Source organism: Gorilla gorilla, chromosome 13 (genome assembly GCF_029281585.2).
Source record: "Gorilla gorilla gorilla isolate KB3781 chromosome 13, NHGRI_mGorGor1-v2.1_pri, whole genome shotgun sequence".
In the NCBI taxonomy this organism is placed as follows: domain Eukaryota; kingdom Metazoa; phylum Chordata; class Mammalia; order Primates; family Hominidae; genus Gorilla; species Gorilla gorilla.
Genome location: NC_073237.2, coordinates 126,464,530 through 126,477,251, shown reverse-complemented (window position 1 = coordinate 126,477,251; position 12,722 = coordinate 126,464,530). Strand labels below are relative to the sequence as shown.

At 45.8% G+C, this 12,722-nt stretch overlaps 1 protein-coding gene across 4 annotated transcripts in view; it reads right to left on the bottom strand.

Moving 5' to 3' along the window:
• The window catches only part of GPR107 (G protein-coupled receptor 107), an 87,620-nt gene that overhangs the window by 62,485 nt on the left and 12,413 nt on the right, over positions 1-12,722 (bottom strand). For all 4 annotated transcript variants that reach the window (XM_019033471.4, XM_019033470.4, XM_063696802.1 and 1 more), the window contains exons 2-3: positions 1,437-1,550; positions 731-781 (exon numbers count right to left, since the gene is read on the bottom strand). In XM_019033471.4, coding sequence (XP_018889016.2) covers positions 731-781; positions 1,437-1,550 — 165 coding nt within the window. The remainder of the gene's footprint in view (positions 1-730; positions 782-1,436; positions 1,551-12,722) is intronic.

The following is a 12,722-nucleotide window of genomic DNA, read 5'->3' as shown; positions in this document are numbered from 1 at the left end:
AGTAAACCGGCGGGCGCGGTGGCTCACGCCTGTAATCCCAGCACTTTGGGAAGCCGAGGTGGGTGGATCGTGAGGTCAGGAGATCGAGACCATCCTGGCCAACACGGTGAAACCACGTCTCTACTAAAAATACAAAAATTAGCCAGGTGTGGTGGCAGGCACCTGTAGTCCCAGCTACTCAGGAGGATGAGGCAGAAGAATCACTTGAACGAGGGAGGCGGAGGTTGCAGTGAGCCAAGATCACACCATTGCACTCTAGCCTCGGCAACAAGAGTGAGACTCTGTCTCAAAAAAAAAAACAAAAAACAAAAGTAAACCAACCGTGGGTTCTCAAAAATGCTTGGAAGTCAAAGCAGCCACCACCTCAAGAAATGGCGCTGTGGCCAGGTGTGGTGCTCACGCCTGCAATCCTAGCACTTTGGGAGGCCACAGTGGGTGGATCACTTGAGTCCAGGAGTTTGAGACATGGCCAACAAAATGTGAAACCCCGTCTCTACTAAAAATACAAAAATTAGGCAGGCGTGGTGGCACACGCTGGTAGTCCCAGCTACTCAGGGGACTGAGGCAGGAGGACCGCTTAAGCCTGGGAGGTCAAGGTTGCAGTGAGCTATGATTGTGCCACCGTACTCCAAAAAAAAAATGAAAATGGCACTGCAAGAAGTAGGGTGTTCCCGTTCAATGGCCTGGGCTCAAGTGAAGAGATGAATCAGGTCACACATTTAATACTCACCAGGTAAGAAGAAAAGCCATCATTCTTTGTACGGTCTAGGCTAAATCCAATCTAATGGGGAGTGAAAAGAGTAGAAGTAAATATCTACACAATTGTCCATACTTTTCTTACTCAAAAAGCAGAAAAAGTGGTACTTCTAACGTGGTCTCCTCTGTTTTCTTAGCATTCATTTTGTAAGAAGGCAAAGTAAAATCACTCAAGCAAAGTCACTAATTACTAGAATTATTACAGAATTACATTTTAAGTGTTAAAAGTGAAATTATTTGATGCCTGATATATAATTTGCTACTCACATGCTTAATTATCTCCATATTCTGGTATTTTATATTTAAGCATTGGGGTTGGAAGGTGACTTTCGCCTAAGCTAAAAGAGTAAACCCCTGGGCTGGGCGCAGTGGCTCACACCTGTAATCCCAGCACTTTGGGAGGCCGAGGCAGGTGCATCACGAGGTCAGGAGTTCAAGACCAGCCTGGCCAAGTTGGTGAAACCCCATCTCTACTAAAAATACAAAAATTAGTCGGTCATGGTGGTGGGTGCCTGTAATCCCAGCTACTCGGGAGGCTGAGGCAGAGAACTGCTTGAACCCGGGAGGCGGAGGTTGCAGTGAGCTGAGATTGCGCCACTGCACTCCAGCCTGGGTGACAGAGCAAGACTCCATCTCAAAAAAAAAGAGTAAACCCCTGGATCTCATTAAAAGGTACTTACAGTCACATCCTTGTCTTCAGGCTCATTCAGTGAGAGGCTACTGACATTCACCACCATGTACCCATCCTTGAAGAAGCCAAAGGTGTTCAGATGAACTTTATGCCTCACATCATCCTAAAGAGATTTGTAGTGGTGGAATTAGTTATATGGAAAAGTGCTTTTGATTATTTAACCTATTCATTTGCTTTAAAAGTATGATATCAGGCTGGGCGCGGTGGCTCAAGCCTGTAATCCCAGCACTTTGGGAGACTGAGGTGGGTGGATCACCTGAGGTCAGGAGTTTGAGACCACACTGGCCAACATGGCGAAACCCTGTCTCTACTAAAAATACAAAAAGTTAGCCGGGCATGGTGGCGGGCACCTGTAATCCCAGCTACTTGGGAAGCTGAGCCAGCAGAATTGCTTGAACCTGGGAGGTGGAGGTTGCAGTGAGCCGAGATCATGCCACTGCACTCTAGCTTGGGTGACGGAGCAAGACTCTGTCTCAAAAAAAAAAAAAAAAAGTAAAAGAAAAGAAGAGAAAAACTATGATATCTCATTTCGTGCTAGCCAGCCAATGTTTCCATATGCTCAGTAACATACACAGCTGTGGTAACATGTCTTTCTCCAAAAGCTGAAGACAACTCATCGGAAATCCAAAAGATATCAACAGTTTCTGCAGAAGGAAGTATTCAATGGATTCAAATTCACTCCAATGCATTGGTATGGGTTCTAGGGGCAAACTCAGTGGTTGGCTGAAATGTGAATTCCAGGGCAGGAGGAACCACGTTTTCGTCATCCCCACATCCTTCCTGATAGTACAATGCCTGGCATCTAGTAGGCACTCAAAACATGCTGGGGGGTGGGGAGGAAGAAAAGGAGCGGCTGAAGCTGTTCCAAGAATACACTCATTTATATAAATCCTCTTATCAATTTGTGTGTACCTGGCTCCTCCCATTGGCAGGATAAAGAATGAAGCTAAGCTATAAGTCAATTATTTAAAAAGGTGAATTTTCACCTAAAAATGATACAGTAGATGATGGGTTTTCAGGGAACAAAGCCTTATGCAAGAGGAATCCCAGGAATAGGAATTAGCGACATGGAGACAGAGTCTTTTGGATACAAGATAATCCTAAGGTTTGGTGAGACTGAATCACATGGGCAGACGCCTACCCCACCTGCTTGATGCTGTCTCAACATCCTGACTCCAATCTCAACTAAGTCAGTACACTGCAGGGCCAACACAACAATGGTGTCAGTGAACGGTTCTAAAACTGGGCTTCCACAAACACACTTTATGTTGTGTAACAATTAAGTTTTATATTGAGATTTGGCTAAATCGCAACACCTTCCGTAAGTTTGCAATTTGATTCTTGGTGTGAAGGGTAACTTTTTATTTCTAGATTTGGGGTTTCCTGGACATCCCGGGTAGTCTAAAGGCAAACACCAAAGGCCTGTGAGGACAGGCTGTGGGGCAGATCTTTGGCAGAAACAGCATAAACCAAATCCCCTCCTCTCCCCCACAGAACTACACCACACTGCACTATCACTAGCAGGATTTTCTTTCCTGCCCACTCTTGCATTCATAGCTTTTTGACAGCCCTAGATTATGGGCTGAGAAGCAGAGGGACACAGTTCCAACTCGCCTCCCTGCTCAAGCCTAAGGCTATGGTCCCTGTTTCCCCTCAACATCTGTTAAAAACCCAGGACTCGGCCGGGCGTGGTGGCTCACGCCTGTAATCCCAGCACTTTGGGAGGCCGAGGCAGGAGGATCACTTGGGGTCAGGAGTTCGAGACCAGCCTGGCCAAAATGGGAAACCCTGTCTCTACTAAAAATACAAAAAAAATTAGCCGGGCATTGTGGCACATGCCTGTAATCCCAGCTACTTGGGAGGCTGAGGCAGGAGAATCACTTGAACCCGGGAAGCAGAGGTTGCAGTGAGCCGAGATCGTGCCATGGCACTCCAGCCTGGGTGACATAGTGAGACTCTGTCTCAAAAACAACAACAACAAACAAACAAAACAAACAAACAAAAAACCCAGGCCTCTGGGCTTCAAGTTTCTGCAACGTCACAGGGAAGCCCTGGCTTCCCTGTTCTTTGCCCAATGGAGTTTCAGCTCCTTCTTCCCTTTTTTGGGCCCCTGGGAATTTCCCTTATTTTCTTAGGAGCTTGGCTATGTGGTGAAAACACGTTTGCTGGATTTCCACTTCCTGGTGGGCTGGAGTGGCTTGCAGCAAACCGACATTCTCACAGAGAACAATTAGAAAAGCCAGATAAGATACCAGAGGTCATCTCCTGGAATCTACAAGAGTGGGTCAATGGTAAAAGCCAGAAAAGCTAAGCCTCCCAGCCTTTCTTGGAATTCTCTGAGAGAATTAAACCCACGGAAAATGTCTTCAGTATCTATTTTCTCAATTCTCTCAAGGACAGTATATGATGACTACCCTCCTAGAGGCACAGGAGAAATTAACTCAACTACATAAATGGATGCCTTAGCACATTAGGGCTTCATTCTCTGGCAGAATCCTCAGTGGAGCAGGACTGCAGAGGGAGAGGATGAGGGAAAATGAACACACAATTCCTGCCACATAAAACAACGTATATGAATCACAGCCATATTCATGTAAAACAAACTGGAATGCAGGGGGAAATCATCTGTGGTGACGGAGGTGAAGACAGTGACCACTCTCAGGAGAAAGGGGCTTTCCTGGGACTTGAGGGAAGGTGAGGCTTAGGGTGCTTCTGGAGGGGCTTGGTAATGGTTCTGCCTCATTTCCTGCGGGCTGCATGAGTGTGTCTACATTCTGGAAATGCACTGAGTTGTTTGCTTATAATGAGTAATTTTTAGCCATGTATATTACATTTCAATAAAGTTTAAATTTTAAAAGTATGTCTTTTCTAATTGATCCAGCATGAAGCTGCTTTGTAGCAGAATGGAAACCTGCTAAGCTTTCATTTATACTTAGTCCACCACAATACAGGTTTTCTTGTTTTTTTTTTTTCTTCCAGAAAATGTTTCGATTGCAACCTGATAGCAGTCCCCCCCCCCACATAAACAGTACATTCCTTTTTTTTTAACCTTTGCATCATCATTTCATTTGATGATACAATGCCATGAAAAACAGGTTTTTGAAGACTATTTTAAACAATAAAAACAGCATCGGCTGGGCACGATGGCTCAGGGCAGTAATCCCAGAACTTTGGGAGGCCAAAGCAGGCGGATCACCTGAGGTCAAGAGTTCGAGATCAAGGCCGGGCGCGGTGGCTCACACCTGTAATCCCAGCACTTTGGGAGGCCGAGGCGGGCAGATCACAAGGGCAGGAGATTGAGACCATCCTGGCTAACACGGTGAAACCTCATCTGTACTAAAAACACAAAAAATTAGCTGGGCGAGGTGGCAGGCGCCTGTAGTCCCAGCTACTCGGGAAGCTGAGGCAGGAGAATGGCGTGAACCCCGGGAGGCGGAGCCTGCAGTGAGCCGAGATCACGCCACTGCACTCCAGCCTGGGCGACAGCGAGACTCTGTCTCAAAAAAAAAAAAAATTAAATAAATAAATAAATAAATAAAAAGAGTTCAAGATCAGCCTGGCCAACATGGTGAAACCCCATCTCCACTAAATACAAAAATTAGCCAGGTGTGGTGGCGTGTGCCTGTAATCCCAGCTACTCGGTAGGCTGAGGCAGAAGTGCTTGAACCGAGGAGGCGGAGGCTGCAGGGAGCCGGGTTGTACCACTGCACTCCAGTCTGGGCAACAGAGCGAGACTGTCTCAAAAATAATAATAATAAGGCTGGATTACGCCTGTAATCCCAGCACTTTGGGAGGCCGTGGCGGACGGATCACCTGGGGTCAGGAGTTTGAGACCAGCCTGGCCAACATGGCGAAACCCCGTCTCTACTAAAAATACAAAAATAAGTCGGGCTTGCTGGCAGGCATCTGTTAATCCCAGCTACTTGGGAGGCTGAGGCAGGATAATCACCTGAACCCGGGAGGCGGAGGTTGCAGTGAGCGGAGATTGCACCATTGCACTCCAGCCTGGGGGACAAGAGCAAGACTTTGTCGCAAAAAACAAAACAAAACAAAAATAGTAATAATAATAATAATGATAATAACAACAGCATCACAACTCCCAGTTTTCAGAGCCTTCCAAGAACTAGGTTATGTGCCAAGGGCTTTACCTATGATTTCTGACCCTCGCTCAGCTCAGTGTGGTTAAGAGAAGCAGCCCCACGGTAGCAATGAAGACACCAGTTCAGAGGAGAAATGACTACCTGAGGCCAAGCAGACTATAGCTAATAAAGCTGGGGCTTCAAACTAGATCTGATATGAGAGCCATTTTCACATTATCATTTCCTAACAAGGGAAAGTAATCATGATACAACATTAAATGTAAAAAGCTATATTCAGTAACATTTGATAGAAAAAAAAAGGGTGAGGGGCCAGGCGAGGTGGCTCTCGCCTATAATCCCAACATTTTGGGAGACTGAGGCAGGCAGACTGCTTGAGCCCAGGAGTTTGAAACCACCCTAGGCAACAGAGAAACCCCATCTCTACAAAAAAAAAAAAAAAAAAAAAAATTAGCCAGGTGTGGTGGCATCCTAGCTATTCAGGAGGCTGAAGTGGGACGATTGCTTTAGCCCAGGATGTCGAGGCTGCAGTGGGCTGGGACTGCATCACTGCACTCCAGCCTGCGCCACAGAGTGTGACTCTGTCTCAAAAAAAAACAAAAAAAGAAAGAAAAAAAGTTAGGACTGGGCCTGGTGACTCTCATCTATAATCCCAACACTTTGGGAGGCTGAGGTGAGAGGGTCACTTGAGGGCAGGAGTTCGAGACCAGCCTGGGCAACACAGCAAGACCCCCCACCTCTACAAAACATTTTAAAATTTGGCCAGGCGTGGTGGCGTGCAACTGTAGTCACAGCTACTGGGGATGCTGAGATGGAGGATCCCCTGAGCCCAGATGTTTGAGGCTACTGTGAGCTATGATTACACCACTGCACTCCAGCCTGGGAGACAAAGCAAGGCTATCTCCAAAAAAAAGAAAAAAAAAAAAAATTGTTACCCACAATCCCACTGGCACTGACTTTTTTATACTTTCGTGAATTTCTTTCAAGTCTTTCATAAATAAGGGCAAATATATATCCTTTCAACTTTTTCTTTTTGGCTGGGCGCAGTGGCTCACGCCTGTAATCCCAGCACTTTGGGGGGTCAAGGCAGGCGGTTCACCTGAGGTCTGGAGTTTGAGGCCATCCTGGCCAATATGGTGAAACCTCATCTCTACAAAAAATACAAAAAGTAGCCAAGCATGGTGTCACATGCCTGTAATCCCAGCTACGTGGGAGGCTGAGGCAGGAGAATAACTTGAACCTGGGAGGCGGAGCTTATAGTGAGCCGAGATCACGCCACTGCACTCTAGCTTGGGCGAAAGAGCGAGACTCTGTCTCAAAATAAATAAATAAATAAATAAATAGCCAGGAGTAATAGCAGGTGCCTGTGATGCTAGCTACTCAGGAGGCTAATGCAGAAGGATCACTTGAGCCCCGTATTTTAAGGCCGGCCTGGGCAACATGGTGAAAACCCATTTCTACCAAAAAAAAAAAAAAAATTTAGCCGGGTGTGGTGGTGCAAGCCTATGGTCCCAGCTACTCAAGAGGCTGAGGTGGGAGGATAGTTTGGGCCCACGAGGCCAAGTGAGCCAAGATCGTGCCACTGCACTCCAGCCTGGGCGACAGAGCAAGACCCTGTCTCAAAAAAATTTAAAAAAAAAAGAAAAAAAAGAAGAGGCTAGGCACGGTGGCTCACGCCTGTAATCCCAGCACTATGGGAGGCCAAGGTGGGCAGATCCCCTTAGGTCAGTTTGAGACCAGCCTGGCCAACATGATGAAACCCCATCTCTACTAAAAATACAAAAATTTGCCGGGTGTGGTGGTGCATGCCTGTAGTCCCAGCTACTAGAGAGGCTGAGGCAAGAGAATCGCTTGAACCCGGGAGGCAGAGTTTTCAGTGAGCTGAGATCGTGCCACTGCACTCCAGCATGGGTGACAGAGTGAGACTCTGTCTCAAAAAATAAATAAAATAAAAAGAAAGAAAGTACTGTTGCCAATAATATCTGTAGGACCTTCACCTAACCTGTTCCCCACCTCCATTTTAAGCTATCGTGTCATGTCAAATTAGATATGTATGGAAGTGACTTCGTAAACTATACCTCACTATAAAAGTCACAGAGGCATAGATATATTGAGACTGAAGAAAGTACAAGCGAGGAGGATGTGACAAAGCAGCATGAGGATAACAATACCAGATGCAAGCAATGGAGATTCAGCTACCTTCTCCACCTCCAGCCTATCATTTCCATTAGCACTGACACAGGCAATGGAGGTTCAGCTACATTCTCAACCTCCAGCCTATCATTTCCATTAGCACTGACACCGTGGTAAAGGGTGCCTGTTTCACCAAGGATTTCAGAGACTGCAAGCACTTGACCTTGTCTCCAGTACTACACTAAGAGCTTCATATATCACCTCAAGTTCTTACAACTCTATGAGGTAAGTAGCCTCAAACATGTCCATTTGGTAGATGAGGAAACAGAGGCTCAGAGTTAAAACTTGCATAAAATCATTAGGCTAGTAGATGGCAGGGCCAGTAACCTAACTCAGAATTAAGTCCCAAATCTATTCTTTTAACTACCACATACTTTTTACAACCAAATAAAAAGTATATCCTAGGGCAGGGCACGGTGGCTCACACCTGTAATCCCAGCACTTTGGGAAGCCGAGGCAGGCAGATCACTTGAGCTGAGGAGTTTGAGACCAGCCTGGGCAACATGGTGAAACCCCATCTCTGCCAAAAATACAAAAAATTAGCTGGGTGTGGCAGTGTGCACCTGTGGTCCCAGCTACTCAGAAGGCTGAGGATCACTTGAACCCATCCAGGAGGCGGAGGCTGCAGTGAGCCAAGATTGTGCCACAGCACTCCAGCCTGGGTGACAAAGCAAAACCTGGTCTCAAAAAAAAAAAAAAAAAGAGGACATACTGTTTTGATGTATTTGCTCTTTTCTTCCTCACTTTAAAAACGGTTGTTTTATACTGACAGTTCTGCTATTTCAACTAAATGTCAGAACTTCTGCACCGACTTCATATTAAACTGCTTTCAGTCATAAAAAAAAAATAGAGCAATGATACCTCAATTTAGTTTTTCTTATAAACTTAATTTTAGAAAATAAGAAATACAGTAACACTTAACTGAGCTAGCTTCGGCTCACCAACTGGGGGTCTACAGACTTATATTAACCCACATGTTATACATGGCTAACACAGTGTTTTGTTTTACTTTTGTTTTTAAATTTGAATCAGTTGCCAATGAATTCCGCGTAAAAACATGAATTTCCAGCTTGTCTTATTTAAAAAAAGAGAAGAAAAAAAAAGCCACAAGATCCAGAGCTTGTAGGCCACATTCCAGTACAATAAGAACCCATTCTCTGGAGCAACGAGCAGGGGCCACTGTGGCAGGAGCCTGTGCTCTTCTGCTACCCCTCCCCCTGCGGTCTCACTGAGCCAGCTGACTTACAAAACCAAGCTGGCTTCTAACCACATCTTGAATTTGTGACCACTGATCAAAACAAAAATCAGATCCAAAAGGTAAGCAAAAAAGTACCTTCAGGCACCACAAGCAATTTCTCTACTAATACAGAAAAAAAAAAAGAAAAAGAAAACAAGAATAAGACTACCAATCATGGCTGAGCTCGATGGCTCGCACCTGTAATCCCAGCACTTTGGGGGGCTGAGGTGGGAGGATCACTTGAAGTCAGGAGTTTGAGCCTGGCCAATATGGTGAAACCTCATCTCTACTGAAAATACAAAAATTAGCCAGGCGTGGTGGCGCCCGCTTGTAATCCCAGCTACTTGGGAGGCTGGGGCAGGAGGATCACTTGGACTTGGGAGGCAAAGGTTGCAGTGAGCCAAGATTAGACCACTGCACTCCAGCCTGGATGACAGAGTGAGACTGTCTCAAAAAAAAAAAAAAAGGGGGCGGTGGGGGGGACTACCAGTCATTAGCTGCCTTCTATTAGTGGTAGGAGAAACTAACCTAAGAAGTTTAATATTATAATTCTTGGCTCATTTTGCACATACACAAACATAGCACATACATAGCAATTCACATACATAGCAATTCACATACATAGCAATTCACAAATGGAATGGGGTCAAATTCACTCACATAACAAAAATCCACCAGCTAAGCACATGAAGTGAGAGAAGAACTACACAGAAGACTGAGGTGCTGGCAAACGGGCTGTCTTCTCAGACAGTCACTGAGGGCTTTAGGCACTGGAAGCTTACCCAGTGCAGGTAAAATGGAAGGTGCGCTAAGCTGGGTTCAAACTCTGACTCCTCCACTTATTTAACCAGAGCTCCATTTTCTTAAGTTATAAAGCAGGGATAATAACATCTATCTCAAGGGGCTGCTATGAGGAGTCGAATAAAAAGCATCAAATATTTAGCACAGTCTCTGACTTACCACAGATGCTTTAATAACAAGCAGCTATTACTATCACTTAAAATTTGGATTCTATAGGACACTTCATTTTCCCCAAATAAGCTCAAAACAGTTATCATTATTAGCTCAGTAGTCTCAACCTTTCTGCGTACACAGCACAGTCTCATTATACTAGAACTCTCTCTGCATACTTAAGAGGGAAGAAAGATTTAAAAGGACACTAAATGTATCAACACCATCTCCCTCAGTGTCACATTCTCCCAGCTCTCTTCCTATTGTCCTTCCATCCAAGTCAGCTTGAGTAAGCTCTTGGCTGCCATAGCCAAGCTCTTTTTTTTTTTTTTTGGAGACGGAGTCTCGCTGTCGCCCAGGCTGGAGTGCAGTGGTGCCATCTCGGCTCACTAAAAGCTCCGCCTCCTGGGTTCACGCCATTCTCCCACCTCAGCCTCCCGAGTAGTTGGGACTACAGGCGCCCGCCACCACACCCGGCTAATTTTTTTGTATTTTTAGTAGAGACGGGGTTTCACTGTGTTAGCCAGGATGGTCTCGATCTCCTGACCTCATGATCTGCCCGCCCCAGCCTCCCAAAGTGCTGGAATTACAGGCATGAGCCACTGCGCCCGGCCAACCAAGCTCTTTTCTACACTCCCAAGACAAAGCCCAGTGTGCTGGGCTTGACCACACACTGCTGCGACAGTACACTGTCTCCTTTTCTACCTCACGGGGTCCACATGGCCAACTACAAATTCTGGACAGACATGGCTAACCTATGGATGGACATGCGCCCAGTTGCAGCAAACATTAATTTTTCATATTGATCATAGTTTTGGAGGCATGCCTAGGAAAGGTTTGAGATTTACCAGAATGGAGCAGCTAATAATCAATGGGCCCGAGATGAGGCACAATCATCATCATCATCGTCATCATCATCATCATCAATGTGCAATCATAATAATCAATGGGCGTGAGATGAGGAAAATCCTCTTTTATTCTTTTTAAATTTATTTTTATTTTTATTTTTCTTGGGACAGAGTTTCACTCTTATTGCCCAGGCTGGAGTGCAGTGGCGCAATTTCAGCTCACTGCAACCTCTGCCTCCCGGGTTCAAGCGATTCTCCTGCCTCAGCCTCCCAAGTAGCTGGGATTACAGGTGCACACCACCACACCCAGATAATTTTGTATTTTTAGTAGAGACAGGGTTTCACCATGTTGGCCAGGCTGGTCTCGAACTTCAGGTGATCCACCCGCCTTGGTCTCCCAAAATGCTGAGATTACAGGCATGAGTCACCAAGCCCGGCCAGGAAAATCCTTTTAATTTCCCAAAACTTTCCAGATACTTTTGGGGGGGAGTGAATAAATGCATCCCTCCCTACTCAGAATTCACAAAGCAGTATGTAAAGTGAGGCTGCAGCCAATGGATTAGGAAAGATCCACTGCATAAAGCTGGTGTAATCAGGTGGGTCCTGATCGACTGGCACTGATTCTAGAGTATTTGTGCAAAGAAGGATTTGATTTACTTACTTACAAACATCACTTTTTTTTTTTTTTTGAGACAGGGTCTCACTCTGTCACCCAGGCTGGAGGGCAGGGGCACCATCTTGGTTCACTGCAACCTCCACCTCCTGGGTTCAAGTGATTATCCTGCCTCAGCCTCCCAAGTAGCTGGGACTAGAGACACCTGCCACCACGCCCGGCTAATTTTTGCATTTTTTGGTAGAGATGGGGTTCCACCATACTGGCCAGGCTGGTCTTTAACTTTTGACCTCAAGCGATGTGCCCGTTGCGGCCACCCTAAGTGCTGGGATTACAGGCATGAGCCACCGCACCAGGCCTACAAACATCACTTAATGGGTTTTTATTTATTATTATTATGTTTTTGAGATGGAGTTTCACTCTTGTTGTCCAGGCTGGAGTGCAATGGCGCGATCTCGGCTCACTGTAACCTCTGCCTCCTGGGTTCAAGCGATTCTCCTGCCTCAGCCTCCCAAGAAGCTGGGATCCACACCCAGCTAATATTTTGTATTTTTAGTAGAGACGGGGTTTCACCATGTTGGCCAGGCTGGTCTCGAACTCCTGACCTCAGGTGATTGCCCACCTTGGCCTCCCAAAGTGCTGGGATTATAGGCATGAGCCACCGTGCCCGGCTACGAATATCAGTTAATGGCTAAACATGTTCTCTGAAAGTTATTACTCAAAAATAAAGTAATAACACGTTCCTATGAAGTTAGAGCTTTGGGGTGAGGTTATTGGTATATATTGCATTCTCTTTCTAAGGCTGCTGTAACAAATAGCCACACACTGGGTAGCTTACAACTACAGAATTTTGTTCTCTCACAGTTCTGGAGGCTACAAGTCCAAAATCAAGGGGTCAGCAGGGCCACAGTCCCTCTAAAGGCTCTGGGGAAGAATCCTTCCTTGCCTCTTTCAAGCTCCTGGTGATTACCAGGATTCTTAACATTCTTGGTTTGCAGCTGCCTCACTCTACGCTCTGCCTCCACCATCACATCGCCTTCTTCCCTCTGTGTATGCCTCTGCGCCCTCTCCACTTGTTATAATGGCACCTGGCACACTGAAAATAGGGCCCACCCTAACCGCATATGACCTAATGTTAACTGCAAAGACACTATTCCAAATAAGGTTACATTCTGAGGTTCCAAGCAGACATGAACTTGTGGGGGCACTAGTCAACCCAACACATACAGATCCATCCTCTTACTCATTTACCCTGAAATGTCCTAGTGCCTAATTACATGACCCATATTTTTGTTATTCTGCAACTAAACAGATGTAGAAAGGGATAAAGAAAAGC